The sequence below is a fragment of the Balaenoptera ricei genome, chromosome 6 (assembly GCF_028023285.1).
Source record: "Balaenoptera ricei isolate mBalRic1 chromosome 6, mBalRic1.hap2, whole genome shotgun sequence".
NCBI classification, from domain to species: Eukaryota; Metazoa; Chordata; class Mammalia; order Artiodactyla; family Balaenopteridae; genus Balaenoptera; species Balaenoptera ricei.
This window is the reverse complement of record NC_082644.1, coordinates 40,598,295-40,613,483: the sequence shown is the minus strand read 5'-3', so window position 1 is coordinate 40,613,483 and position 15,189 is coordinate 40,598,295. Positions and strand designations below refer to the sequence as shown.

Genomic DNA, 15,189 nt, shown 5'->3' with positions numbered 1-15,189 from the left:
TGACATATGCCACTATGGGCCAGTCTATATTTGACACCAAAAGAAATCTGCCTTGTATTGTATTATTGTGACAAAATGCCAGGTTACAAAACACCGTGTACAGCATGACCCCAACTTCATAAAATATTCATACCCATTTATCTATGCGGGACGGGGTATCATTTTGGGAACGGACGCTTGTTGCCTGCCAGTGCGGGAAAGTGTGAATTCATTTTCTGCTTTTTCTTTTTACAACATTTAAAAAACAAATAAATGCTCTCTCCATTGGTGAAGGAGGAGCCAGAGGGTCCGGCCTGCAAGGGTGAGGCTCCCCTGCAGCGGAGAGGGGCTACGAGAGGAGGACCGCAGGCGCAGGGACTCGGGGCCGGCTCCCTCCTGCCTGCGGGAGGCTCCACTTACCGCACGAGGGAAACGGGCGCGGAGGGCGCAGCGAGAACTGGGTGGAAGTGGGGGGAAGGGGAAGCGGTGGGCCGCCGGGTGCGCGGGTCTCGCCGGGCGCTGCGGGGGGCGGGGCGGCTGGGGGCGGAGCGCATGGGGGCGGAGTCTCGCGTGGGACGGGTCTGGTCGGGGAAGGGGCGCGAGGGGGAGGGGAAGGTGTCGGCGTGGGTGGCGGGCGGCTGGGGACGGGATGAGGGGTGGGGCACTGTTGGGGCGGGGTCTTGGTGGGGGCTTTGGGGTGGGGTCCGCCTGGGCCGGGCTGGGTCGCGGGTGGCTCCGCCCCCCGTGGCTGGGAAGGCGGAGCAGACCGGCCCCAGAAGGCTACGGGAAGGAGCGGGACTCCGGGCGATGGCGGCGTCCGGCGCGCTGCTGGTGATGGGCGTGAGCGGCTCGGGGAAGTAGGTCCGGGCGGGCCGGGGCGCGGGGGGCGCAGTGGAGGGGCGGCGCGGGGCGGCGGAGGCCAGACCCGCCGGCGTTCCGGGCCCGCGGCGACGGGAGGGTCCTTTCCCTTTGCTGATGAGGGAACTGAGGCCCAGGGCACCTGCTCCCTCTCCCCGCTTGCCAACCTGCTCGCCCCCGGGGCGCCCGGCCCGGGGCCACATCCCAGACTCGGGCTCTCCGTCTGTAAATTTAGGCAGAGGCTTTAACGAAAGCGCCTTGTGAAGAGGCGCCTGCAGGGGCGCGAATAGAGTAAGGACTTCCCCGCGCCACCTGGAGCGGCCCGGGCCGTCACAGGTGCCCGTGTTTGGGGGCCTCGTGTGGGCACAGCGTGCAAGGGAGCAAGGCCCACAGAGCAGGGGCAAGCCTCGTCCCGGGCTCCTACAGACTTTTGTCAAGCTGGACAGCGCGCCAGCTCCCCCCTGCCGGGCCCTGGACTTTTCTGATTAGATTTTGGAAAGTGAATTCAACCTTCCCATTTACTGTGTTCCGCCTTCAACTGGAAGGATTCGGTGTTAAAATGAAGAGTGGCCCCTGAAGGTTTGTGAGCAGGGAGGAGCACTGAATACCACAGAACCTCTGCCCAGCCCAGTCTGGCCAGCTTGGGGGCTGAGGAAGCCTTTGGCTTCCTGTTTAGACCAAAGTCTGACAATGCCCTTTATTATCAGAAAAGGCAGCTACGGCAGCATTCCACCAGAGGCAGCAAAAGACAACTAAAATATCACAACCTCCAAAGGCTTATCCAGACCCTTCTAGGATGATCTGAATCAGGAACTGCCTGTGCGGTCCAGTGTATTTTAAAGACTCTTTCTTTCTCCAGGTAGGTAGGTTTAGCTTCCAAAAATTATTGTGGCATTTTTAGCCTCAAAGACAGGGAATCTTGAACTGAAATTTAAAATAAAACACAGAGCCAGAAAGTCCCTCACTGTGTATGACTGAAGAACTCAGAGAATGAAAAACTGCCGCTCTGGTGTGATGTAGTAAAAGTCAAGAGCCCTAGGTCTTGGTTCTACTGCTGTCTGGTTGTGAGCTTGGGCAGTTCATGTGCTGCCCACCGACCCAAGTCTTGGGTCAGATGAGGGGAGACTGTACCATATGTCATATGGTTATGATATTCATGCATTCAGTAAATGTTTATCGAGCTCAATCCTTCCTCAATGTCACTGACATGTAGTGAGCAGGACAGATAAATCCCTGCCCTCAAAGAGTTTACATCCTAGTAAGGGAGGGAGACAGTAAGGGAATAAATACATGTGCAGTGCACCAGGCAGCGGTAGGTGCTATAGGGGAAAATAAAGGAAGGTAAATGGAACAAAGAGCCAGGCAGGATAGTGAGGGAGGGCTCCTCTGAGGAAGTGGTGTTGGAGAAAGACCTACAAGAAGAGAGGAAATAAGTCCGTGGATAGCCAGGAAAGGGCATATGGGCAGAGGGAATGGCAAGTGCAAAGGCCCTGAGGCTTGGCTTTCTTGTGGACTAGCAGGGAGGCCATTGTGGCTGAGTGATTGGGAGATGAGGTCAGAAAAACAATGCAGGTGAAGAGAAGTGGTCATATGCTGGAATATTTTGAAAGTAGAGCCAAAAAGATGTGTTGATGGACTGGATGTGGGATATGAAGGAGAGAAAAGTCATGGATGATTTCAAGATTTTGGGCCTGGGTAACTGGAAGAAAAGAGTTTCTATTGACTGATGGGGAAGCAGTAGGCAGAGCAGGTTTGGAAGAAAATTTCAGGAGCTCAGTGTGGGATGTGGTGAGTTGGACATGCCTATTGGTCATCCAGGTGGATCTGTCAAGTGGGCAATCAGATATCCAAGTCGAGTTCAGGAGAGAGGGACTTTAGGTGTAAATGTAGGACTCATCGGTGTGTGGATATGTTTAAAGACATAGATGTTCAGAACACCAAGGGAGTGAGTGTGGATAAGCTGGCCAAGGACTGAGCCCTGGGCCCTCTAATGGTTAGGTCAATGTCAACTGTTGTCGATGGACTGAGAGATAAAATGCCTGAGAATTGATTACATTGATCATTGGATGTAGCAACATTGAGTTCTTTGGTGACTTTTATGAGCCCCTCTTAGGGCCCTGCAGGATTTTTAAATATACTCCATAACATTTGGAGTGGTGGGGTAATACCTTAAGAGAACAATAGTCTCAAACCAGAAAGATCCCATTTAAAACACTGTTAAAGTAATGTCAAGTAATAAGTTTATTATATTTATTGCCTTCCCTCCCCTACCTGAATGTAAGGGATCTTTTTCTTTTTTGTTTATTGACATATGTGTCTAGAACAATGCCTGGCACATAGTAGGTGCTTAATAAATATGTATTGACTTGATGAATGAATGAGTGGAACCATTTGAGTGGGTGGCGGTGTTAGCTTTCTTTATATTTTAACAATCTTAGTGAAGCCACCCTCAGCTTCTTTCCGTGTTTCCTTCTTTTTCCTGCTGTCGCAACAAGCTCAGGCCTTTTGAATACCTTTCTCATTATTCTGTGCCCCAGCCTACTGCCTACTGTCTTTTTAAGTCTCCTTGATCCTGATTTAGACCAACCCACTGGAAGACATTTGGGCCCCAAACTGGTTTGTAATGTTCGGCCCTGACCAGTCTCCTGTGAGCCGAGCACTTTGCCGTATTTCTGCTGGGGTCCCTGGTTCATATTCAAACAGTCCAGCTGTCCTCTGGTTAGGAAGTTTGGTTAGAGTGGTTTTTCCTTTTCTTTCTATCTCCTTCCTGCCCGTCTACACCCCAATCTAGTTAGCTTTTCTTTTTAAATTATGACTGGTGGCTGACATGTTCATTCCTGGCTCATCTAACTTGGTCTTAAGTGTGATTTCTGTCGTACACAGAGCTGATTTCACCAGCCCTGGAGTTTGGCTGGGACGGTTTAGTCACCCGTAGGCTACAGCATGTCACCCTATGCAGCCTCCAAAGGAGTGAACATAATGGGAGAGGTTCCAGTTCTCTCAATCCTTTGGTTACCTTCGGGAGCAGGTCTCAGTTTGGTACAAGTGTGTCTTTTTAAAACTTCCCTGATACCTTCTTAACAAAAGAGAGACGACCCTTGGTAAGCAACAGTATCCAGCTAGAATTTCATCACAATGCTTTGTTTTCACTGTATACATCTTTTTGGTTGCCTCCTGTTTAAGGCAAATGAGGGTGGCTTCCTGTATAAGGGAAGGAAAGAGTTTCCTTGTTTAACACATTCGTTTAATTTTAAAGAGTGAAGCAATTAAACAAAAATAACAAGTAGATAATTGTAAAAGTGCATGTAAAACTTAGGCAAGAGGGCATGATGAAATGGTAGGAGGATACAGTAAAAAATTCTGAAGTTCATACTTCAGTGATTGGCATTTTGGGTAACACTTCAGAAACTGATAGCATGAAGGGGCTTCGTTTCTAATTAATCGCCTGACGGCCTCCACCCCTACCCCACGGCGCTAGCCTGTAAGCCTCAAGATGGCCAGTCTCAGTGGGCTGAGCATTATGTCCTAGGAGCTAGTAGGTGCTCAGTAGATATTGGCTGAGTGAAATGAGTAGGTGAATGGATAAATGTAGCTCAGTTCCCTTGTTTTACAGGTGAGAAAACTGAGATTTAGAGGACAAGGTGACTTACACAGGAGGACACAGTCATTTAGTGGCAGAATGGAGACCGTAGCCAGACCTCAGTTTCTAGGACCCAAGCCCTCTTCACTGACCGTGCAGCCTGTTAGGGTCTGAACAGGTAGATCATTCTTAGATGCATTGCACAGAGAGCATTCAACTCCCAGACTTAATAATGAGTGCTGGTAATTCTCCATGTCCATTATTTGAAGTGTGTCCCTTTTAAGCCCCAATATTTTAATGCTTTTATGAGCTCCTTGAACCTTGTGTGGGTGCTTAGAGGTTAAATTCCGTGTCAGACCTCTCCCTCCAATATCCTCAGTAGAATTTATCACTTTAATAATTCAATATTTTTTCTCAAAAAAATAATTATCTACAAAACAGGGACCGAAAACTTAAGGAAAAAACTTCAGGAGTTTAATGAGATCTTATGTATTGCTTTTGGGAGAAAAATTAGTGATGACTGGATAATTATTTCATTTAAATTCCTGGAGAGAACTAAAGCCATGCTCTAGACTCCAGGGTCAGGAGCATCTGTCTCAGTTTCAGTATCGTAAGTTGTCGGTGATTAATACCGGTAGGGCAGCCCTCTGCTTCCCAGGGCTCCTCGGGTGGAAGAGGCACAGCGCAGGCTGGGAAAGGGCAGTCATGTAACATCTATGTCCTCTCCACAGATCCACCGTCGGCGCCCTGCTGGCATCCCAGGTAACCTGTTCTAATGCCTCCCAGTTGCTAGTCCCATCATGTTGTCTCTTTGCTTCTCTCCCTTTCCCCTCCCTGCCTTTTCTTCTGGCCTGAGTGGTTTGTAAACTCACCACAGACACCTCCATGCAGCTTGTGAAACCCACCGGAGCAATTTTGTTTTTCTCCTTGGTGATCATAAATAGTGATGAATGAAAACAAGAGCTGCAGCAGCCCAGGGAGCGGGATTCGTGATGCGACTTCAGAGCCCTCCCCACTCCTGCACCTGGGTGGGCGGGGGGGGGGGGGCGTTCCTCGGGCTGCTGGTGGGGAAGAGGGCGGCAGGGTTGTTTCTGTACCTGCCCGTTAGTTTTAGTAACCCCACAGTGGCTGTCACGTGGGCCGCACTACCTGCCACATACCCTCTTTCACTTTGTTCTTAAAGCTAGGATGGAAATTCTACGATGCAGATGACTATCACCCAGAGGAAAATCGAATGAAGATGGGAAAAGGGATACCTCTGAATGACCAGGTAAGCTTTGCTGTCTGTTTTTACTTCCAACACAGATGTCCTGTGATGCAGGGTGACTCAGGTTAAGATTCCTGCGGTGCTTGTTGTAGTAGAGTTCCTGGGTCATGCGCTCATGTACAGTGCTCCAAAAGCCAGGTGCACAGCGGGTCCACCACATATGTTAGCTTTGGCCCTGAACTCCCGGCTAAACTCTAAACTGGCATCAACAGTGATGCCACCCTCTGCCCCAGCTCGGCAGGATCTGCCAGAACACTTTGTTGAGGGATTTTAATCTGCAGAATGTAATCCCTGAGAGGGCAGAGGCTCCCCTGTGCCTCATATGTAGGGAAGTTCATCTTTTCTTCCTAGGACTTATCAGTCTACCACCTCGCCAGGCCCTGGCGTCTTTGCAAACTCAGTTCCGGCCCTCTGGAGGTTTCCCACTGATCTCAAGGTCAGGACCAAACACCTAAACTCCTACACGTGCGTGGTCAGGCCAGACTGACCGTGTCCCACTCCAGTCTCTTTTGGTGCCACGCGTCCCCTCCTTGTATCCACTGGAGCCACCCTTGCCTCTTTCAGTTGCTCTACCACCATGCTCCTCCCCGCAGGGCCTTTGTATCTGTTGTTCCCACTGTGAGGAATAATGCACTTCCCTGCCCTCTTCTCAGTTACCCGGCTTATGCTTCACATCTCAGCTCCTATGCCCCTTCTTCAGGGAAGCTCTCCCTGACTTCTAGGTAAAACCTCCTATAATAAACTCTCATGGCACTGTATCCCTTATCGTCCTTGTCCCAGTTGCAACATGGCATTTGATGGTGTGAGAATTTGATTACTATTTATCTCTACAAGTAGATTTTACCTCCAAAAGGGCAGGCACTATGGCCATTTCTATTAACCATTATACATCTGCAGAGCCTGACACACAGTACATGTCAGAAAATATTTGTGGCAAATTTGTGAGTGAATGAATGAATGAGTGTAAGAATGAATGACTAGCACCTCATTTCTTTTTTTTTTTAATTTTATTTATTTATTTATTTATGGCTGTGTTGGGTCTTCGTTTCTGTGCGAGGGCTTTCTCTAGTTGGGGCAAGCGGGGGCCACTGTTCATCACGGTGCGCGGGCCTCTCACTATCGCGGCCTCTTTTGTTGCGGAGCACAGGCTCCAGACGCGCAGGCTCAGTAGTTGTGGCTTACGGGCCCAGTTGCTCCGCGGCATGCGGGATCCTCCCAGACCAGGGCTTGAACCCGTGTCCCCTGCATTGGCAGGCGGAGTCTCAACCACTGCGCCACCAGGGAAGCCCCCGCACCTCATTTCTTTATACACTGTCATGAGGCCCTTTCCTAGAGGGTCTCTCTCAAACCAGAGTCACAAACTGGATTCATTGGCGTGATTAGCTGTAACCCAGGAGAGACTGAGGGCAGGGCGTAGGGCTGAGTCCACAGAGCAGCTGAGAGCAGGGGCTCTAGCTGGGCCCATGTGCCGAGGGTGTCCAAAGGGCGGGTATGGCATGGAACTGGCCAAAGAGCAACACTGGTGTTTACACTTTTATGACCTTGGCTCACCCCAGTTGGGCCCCACTTTCTTCTCTTTGTCCTGCCGTGAAGGACTGGAGTCATTAACCCATATTAGGTCTAATTCTAGAGCACTCTGAGGGTTTCTCTTGTCTCAGGGAGTGCACCTCGAGTCTGTGATAGTTCAAACGTTAAACCATCAAAATCAAGTTTATAGCATCTGACTTTAGAAGGCAGGAGGAGAGAAGCAAAAAAGGGATACAGAGTAATAATTTAAACATAATAATGATACTATACGAGAGATAATAAACATAATATAGACAACCTGGCCTCACCACTGAGCTTGTGTGACTTTTGGCAGATGGCTTAGTCTCTCTGTGCCTCATTTTCCTCCTGTGAAGTAGGGATGGTGACAGGACCTATTTCCTTGAGTTCTTGGGGGGATTAAATGAGATACTATGAAACATGTGCACAGAGAAGTGCCTGAAGCATTCAGTAAATATCACTTCTTATTGTTGTTGCTAATATCTTATCTATATATACATACATGTAACAGAAACCATTTCTGTGGAGTGTGTAAAATGTGACTGTGCTAGGGTTATTTTATTTTTCTCCTTGGCAAGTACAAATGAAACTTAAAATAAGGAACAAAGTAAAGCAACCCAAATGGACAGATTTTAAAATGGCATTTAAGCATCCTTCCTCTTGTTCACAAGTGAGGCTTGTTAAGTGGGCAGTATGGATGGGGGGCTGGGGAGGAGAATTCAGAAGAGGAATTTATTGTACAGAAGAAAAGGTTATCAGTTACTGGAAGAAACACAACAAGTTACTAAATATATTCAGAGGCAGCTGTACAAGTTAGCCTGACCTTAGAGAGAAGCAGAGAGAAAGAGGTAAGATGGCAGATGGCTTACATTTTTAATGAGAGCCCAGCGAGTCTAAGAGTGAAGGTGTGGGTCACAGCTGAGCTGGCACCAAGGACCTCCTGGTTCCTCTGGCAACCAGTCCCCCATCCCAAAGATACTGTACTGAACATCAGTTAGAGTGTTAGAGGCAGACATCGCGGTTGGCCTTGGGGAAGAGTCTCAGGAGGGTTTGGGGAGGGTATTGTGCTCAGAAGGCTAAGATATGAAGAGAAAGAACCTGAGTTGAATATACCAAGGGCTCCTTAAGTCTATTTCAGTTAAATTAAATGTAAACTCCAGTTCCTGGGTTGCACTGCCACATTTCAAGTGTTCAACAGCCACATGTGGCTGGTGGCTGCCACAGATAGAGGACATTTGGTGGCACAGATAGAGGACATTTCCCTCAGGGCAGAAAGCTCTGTTGGACAGCGCTGGTATAGAAAGATACGCCACCCAGGCTGCAATACATTATTAGCGTGATGATGATGATAATAATAAAGAATTTCCAAGCTGCCAGTCAGTGAGTCTCCCATATGTGCCAGGTTCATGCTGTCCTGGCAGCGTATGGTGACACTTGAGCAGACTTCAACCTCAAAGTCTATTTAAAAGAGGGTTTTTTGACAATTTTTCCCTGATTATAAATATAATACTTATCCTGTATAGAAAATTCGACTAGTGCCAAAAAATCCTTTCACAGAATTTTCATCACCCTTGGTTTCATCTTCCAAAAATACCTACTAATTGAATTTGAGTTTTTCCCCCTTATCTTTTTTGGGGTATATATTATTTTTACATGTATTCTTTCCTCTATGGGCTTAAGTTCACTTTTGCACCAGATAAAACCAGTCCCTTGCCCGTTGTCCTGCCCTCCTACTTTCCTTGCCCTCTCTCCACCTCCCCCAGCAATGCTGGGCCCACTCATCTTCCATCTGTTCCTCTGAGCTCCTGCCCTGCCCTTTAACCATCATCCCCTTCCAGAAGACACTGTTTCTCTAGATAGGCCAAGTGCTTAAGCACTGGGCTGGGGGCTCAGGATACACTGCCCCCCCATCCCTGCATGTAAGGACTATCAGGAATGAAGGGACCTAGAACATCAGATCCAGCAAGCAGGGATGTTCATTTGGGTTACGTTGTTTCCTCCTCTCTTTCCCCTAAGACTTTGTGTGTTTGACTTGCCTAAGTTACCATATCGTCCGTAGTAACTATTTACACACAGAGGTCAGTGAATTTGCTTTAATATATCCTCTGTTTTGCCCCAGTTTCTGCATCTGTGAAAAGGAGATCTCAATCATTCCCTTTCTTCACAAACATGAATACAAAATTTGGAGCTCATGTGTCCAAGTCCTCCCTAAGACCCTAACAATAAAGTCCAGACTCCTTAGCAGGTCACTCAAGGTCTTGACTCTCTAGTCCTGACAGTTTCTCCTGACCTTCCTCACCTATCAACTCCCACACCTCCTGTTCACCAGTGCTGAGCTCCTGCCTCATCTATTTAGACAAGAGTCTTGGTAAACCATCTTTAATATGCCAAGTCTTGCCCTTCCCTCTGCTTGACAGGCCCTGCTTCCGTTAAAATCCTCTTTACCCTTTAAGATTTAGTCTTCCTAGGGCCTGATCAACATTGCTCTCTCCCCTTATCTTATCATAGCCCTTCTTATATTTCTTGGAGCCCTCATTACTGTCCTGTGGGTAGTTTAATTGATAAATACCCATCCTCAGGCTGTGACCCCCTCAAGGACAGGGACTGCACCGTTCATATTTATATCCCCAGTGCTCGATATGGTGCTTTGCACATATTAAGTATTCATTGTTTGTGGAGTTACAGCCCACCACATACTAAATTTATTTATTAAAGGTCTTTTCAAAATTCAAAGTTGGAAATGAATGCTGTTTATTTCAGCTCTTAAATCAGCCAAAAAGTAATGTTTAAAATGGAGTCTACTCCTGTTCCTGTTTAAGTCCCAAAGCAGCTCAATGTATTATGTATGATTCCCCCATTTTGCAGATGAACAAAGGGAGGCACAGAGAAGTTAAGTAACTTGAGCAAAGGCACAGAGTGAGGGGGATCTCTCTAACCTCTAAGACTCTACTTTTTCTACTGTGTTAAGGCCCTGATACTCCACACACACAAAAATAATCTACAAGAAGTGAATCCGGGTTGATTAAGTGGAGCAAGAAAGGGTGAAAGCAAGGGTGAGGGTGAGAACAGGAGAGAGGCACAGCCCTCGGTGAGCACATCCATTGTAGGGGCCTAGGCCTTGAAGGGTATTTGAGGCAGGTGACACCTGGCTTTACACAGCAGGTCTGAGAATTCTGGTTTCCACATGGGCGTCTAGGTAGCCTCTGGAGCTGCTTTGGAAAAACTCTCTGCTTGTGGCCCCATGTGATCCTCCAAGGAAGGATCCCAATTGTGTAATTATGACTCAATACTTGGAAACTTCTGTAAAATAAAGGTGAAAGTGCTTCTGTTTTATCTCCAACCTTCTCTCATTGTTTTTATGGCTGGTGGACCCAGACCTTACCGGTGCAGTGAATAAACTGGTCAGACATACATTCTGATTGGGCAAATGTCTGATAGCATCCATTTTTGTTTAAATAGTTTAATGTTTCCATGTACTAATATTAGTTTTCATGGTTGAGCTTCTGAGGAATTTTATTATGACTAAGTGATGCAACATGCTTAATTCTTGATGAAGGCACATATTGAGACACTATTAAAACAATAAAAAAGCATGGATTCAAAGTAAAGTTCCATTTTCCTATACATAGGATAGGAAGCTTATTACCCAAACATGTCTTCCGTTATTTTTAATTTGTTTCGTCTTTATTGTGAAATGTTTCAGGCATGCAGAAAATGTAATGAATAATAAAGTCAATACCCAACTTAACACCATAACATATTTGTTTCCTAATCCATAAAATAATACAGAGATTGATCTCTGTACAAAGAGAGATTTGTGCCGATGGACTGGAGGAAATGTGCAATCTAAGTAAAACAACAGAACACAAGTTTGCTCCTCTGCTAATGTGAAGAAAGAAGAGATATCTAAAGTACTAGAAATTAAACAAATTATCCCCTCTCCTTGGTTCGTCCAAACCCACTAGGAACATTTTACTCATGCAGAAGAAAAACTCATTTTTTTGTTGTGTTTGCATCTGTAAATCAGTCCTAATGCATCATAATTGCTCCTTGAACTCTAAGTAGGTATGTGAATACTGAATATGTGAATTAGCATTCGGCCCGCTGAACCTTCCAACTACCTCTTCTAAACCAAACATTCTTGCTGAATGGGGGTTAGCAGCCCACGGCACTAGTCTCAGGATTTTGTTTCACCTAGAGACTTGTACAGTGACAAGGGATGTATTGTGGAAAAGGCTGTCTGCCTACCCAGATAGGACAAGGGTAGTCAGGCTCTGTCTTGCCAGCTCAATGCCTGATACCGTCAACACATTGAACACGCATTCATGTCTCATATGAGAACCCCACTAGTCAGGTTCACAAGATTTCTGCATAAAACCAGAATGCCAGTTGATTAATTTACAAGGAGAAATTTAAGTGCCACATGGCCGGTAACACTCACATGGATCCGATTTCAGAAGCCAACATACAATCAGGTTTCTCAGTGAACATGCAATCAAAAGAGTAGGAGAGTTAGGGCTGAAGTTTCTAATGGTGTGAGACCATCCATCCCCTTACAGGAGGACATTTGCTAATGAGAATATGATATTCAAAGTCCTATGACCAGAACTCAGTCCTATGGCCAGACATGTCCTCTGGTCAGTACTCTGCTGTTTAATTCCGTAGTGCTCCTGCCCTGGGCCTTCACACCCACCAAGCCTTGCTGGGACAGACGTGCTTCCTTTATGTGTGTAAAAATATGTAGTTGGATCACAGTGATGTCCTGCTAGCCTGAGGGTCACTTTTACTCCTTCAGATGAGTTTATACATCTCTGCCCCTTTCTATTAAGTGTTATTCTTTAAATTAAAGTTTTAAAGAACAAGCTTCTTTGCTTCTTTTCCAAGTGCTTAGGAAGTTACCTCACTGTGGGCCCCATATGCTATAAGCAGACTCCTTAACTTTGTAAAAGTTGACATCATTTCTGCAGCTTGAAATGGGATGCCCCCATTTACATGTAAAACACACAATGAAGTTAGTCCCCTTAATGATTAGTATACCACTTTACCAAGTAAGTGGCCTGTGCTGCCCTTCCTGCAGGCCTGAAAGGCACTATATCTTTGTAGGACTGGATCCTAGGTAGGAAACTGCTCACCCTGCTGACGTGTGAGTCTTTAAGGCCCAGTCACCCTGCTCTGCTACAGCCTTCTATTAGAGGAGCTGTTTTGGAAAATATAGCCAAAGAGGTTTAAAAAAAAATTTTTTTAAGGTCATTGTATAACTAACTGTGTTCTCTTTTTCATCCCTGTTAGTTCATGAATATAATAGAAAAGCTTAGCTATTCACAGTGAGAGTACAGGAAAGAAAGGAATTTAGAACGTTGAGTGCAAATGGAATCTTAGAAGTTAAACTTAGGGTGATCATGTCTAGAGTACTGAAAGAAAGCACCCAGAGCAGAGTGTCTGGATCTCCCTAAGCACACAACAAACGCTTGTAAATGGATGAAGGAAAGGGGAAATCCAAATCTGTGCTTGAATTGGCAGCTTTTCCCATGGGCAATTTTCCATCATAAAATACTGCACAGCTCAGTAAGTCCATCTGATTATCCCCGCTACCTATAATCCTTGACACTCTTCTTCCTGGACCCCTGCCATAAGCCCAGAAAATACTGCGTTACAGTGCAATTTCAAGTTTCATAAGTATAACTCCTACAACTTTTTTTCTCCTCATAGACTTCTCCAGAACATTTAGTTTTTGAGTATGATGTCTTAGAAAACCTTGCCAATAATAAACCTTAAACATATACACTCTTTTCCAAGAGCACATAGGTCTCCTCATAAAGCACAGAGTTCTTTGTGGTCTGCAAATCTGGAGCTGGTAAGCCTCATTATCTTGTTACTTTGTTTAGAAATAACCACAATGATTCTACTGACTACAGTCAGACAAGTGCTAACATAAACAAATGTTTCATTCATTAAATACATTTGAGCTACAATGTGTGCACATTGTAGTAGCTGTTGTAATCTGAGTAATAATTTCTGTGAATTATGTATTAATAGCTGTTGTTTTATTATTTGTGTAAGTTAGGTGATAGTTGTCATTTGATCTGTGTCTTGTGTGGATTTTGTAACTGTTGCATTTGTACTTCTAAGTGGTCTCTGGCCGACTAGTGTGTACATAGAAGCGAAGTCTTTTTTTTTTTAAATTTATTTAATTTATTATTATTATTTTTGGCTGCGTTGGGTCTTCATTGCTGCGCACGGACTTTCTCTAGTTGCAGCAAGCGGGGGCTACTCTTCATTGCTAGCATGGGCTCCAGGCACGCAGGCTTCAGTAGTTGTGGCACGCGGGCTCAGTAGTTGTGGCTCACAGGCTCTAGAGAGCAGGCTCAGTAGTTGTGGTGCATGGGCTTATTTGCTCTGCAGCATGTGGAATCTTCCCGGACCAGGGCTCGAACCTGTGTCCCCTGCATTGGCAGGCGGGTTCTTAACCACTGTGCCATCAGGGAAGTACCCATAGAGGTAAAGTCTTAAAAAATTCTATCACTAGTAAAACTTCCAGGAACCTCAACCCAATATTAGCACACATGCTTTTTAAAAATTTTATTTAATATGAAAAAATTAAATATATGTGTGTGTTGTGTGTGTGTGTAAAATCCTCTTCTGCTTCCTGACAAGGGTGGGTCCGAGTAACTGGAGGGTCTTTAGTTTGCTGAGTACAGAGTGAAGGCCTTGGTGGAATGAACCTTTCACTTACTGAGTATTTAGTTACTCTGAATAAGAAATGGGAAAGCCTGAGCCCAGGGGAGATATTCAGGAACTAAAGGAGCTCACCCAGAGCTGGAGAACTTGAAAGGCTCCTGGTGGAAAAGATTTGGGGTGGGGGGGCAGGGGGGGCATAGCCAAGGGCTTAACCAAGGTCAGAAGCAATATGAGAAATTCTCAGGTGCCAGAATCAAAGTGGCAAGGTTTAATTAAACCTAAATAACCTCTTCCCCCAAGTTTTGGAAATGCATGTAAGCCAGGAGGCTGGGGACTGAGATTCTGATGCCCCTGTAGAGATGGGAGATGAGGCCTATATGATGCATGGAACTGGACCTGAAACTAAGTGCAAGGACTTGCATAAAGTATTTAAAGGAAGACTTTATTTGAGTGAGGATTACAAATATCTCCACTCACTAGATTCAAGAAGCAGCAAAGAATCTGGCTGTCTCCCCTGGACCACAGGTGGAAAACCAGAGACTTTCCTACACCCAATTCACTTCATATGACATAGACCAAGTTGAAAAATTAATGTAATACTAGTCTGGAATTGGTGAAACTACCTATGGAAATGTTTCCAAAACTCAGCACTCCTACAAGGGAAAAAAAATCTGAAGATGCACCTGCAGTCAAAAAGTACAAACTATACAAGTAAATGAACCACTATGAGAGAGAATCAGCAAAAAAGCACAAATGGAATAAGTCATACTCCAAGAAATAGAATCAAATGAAATAATACAATATTGCAAATCAACTATACTTTAATTTTTTTTAAAAGAATCAAATGAAAGACAAGAAACAAAAAATTTATTGATAATGTTTCATTATCAATAGATGGATTAAACAATAAACTAGAAACAGCTGAAGAGAGAACTAGTGAATTAGAAGGCAGACTAGAGGATATTACCCAGAGTGAATAAGAGAGCTAGATAACTAGAAAAATATTCGAGAAAAATTAAGAGACTGGTATAATAAAATAAGTTTCTCAAACAGCTAAAAGGAATCCAAGGAGAATAGAATAAGTGGGGGAAAGGCAATATTCAAAGAGATAATTAACAGTTTCCTTAGACTGAATATATAAAATGAGTCCTGAACAGGATAAATAGTAAAACTGTAAAACATCAAGGACAAAGAGGTTTATTTTCTACCTATAGCTACCAAAGAGAAAATATATGTTCTAAATGATTGCCCAATATAACAAGAGATACTTCTCAACAACAAT

The 15,189-nt window shown here is 45.2% G+C and overlaps 2 protein-coding genes across 10 annotated transcripts in view; one reads left to right on the top strand and one right to left on the bottom strand.

Moving 5' to 3' along the window:
• FRMD3 (FERM domain containing 3) overlaps nucleotides 1-486 on the bottom strand; it is a 375,352-nt gene extending 374,866 nt beyond the window's left edge. The window contains exon 1 of one of the 2 annotated variants that reach the window (XM_059924546.1): nucleotides 400-486. The gene's annotated coding sequence lies outside the window, so the exon portion shown is untranslated. The remainder of the gene's footprint in view (nucleotides 1-399) is intronic. The other variant, XM_059924545.1, reaches the window with a different exon arrangement.
• Nucleotides 487-691: 205 nt separating this feature from the next.
• Nucleotides 692-15,189, top strand: part of IDNK (IDNK gluconokinase) — a 60,920-nt gene continuing 46,422 nt past the window's right edge. The window contains exons 1-4 of one of the 8 annotated variants that reach the window (XM_059924541.1): nucleotides 714-836; nucleotides 1,545-1,696; nucleotides 5,149-5,179; nucleotides 5,605-5,687. In XM_059924541.1, the coding sequence (XP_059780524.1) occupies nucleotides 5,652-5,687 (36 nt within the window). In that variant the 5' untranslated portion in view covers nucleotides 714-836; nucleotides 1,545-1,696; nucleotides 5,149-5,179; nucleotides 5,605-5,651. Of the gene's footprint in view, nucleotides 841-1,544; nucleotides 1,697-5,148; nucleotides 5,180-5,600; nucleotides 5,688-15,189 lie in introns of all 8 variants that reach the window. The other 7 variants (XM_059924538.1, XM_059924543.1, XR_009503629.1 and 4 more) reach the window with 7 other exon arrangements.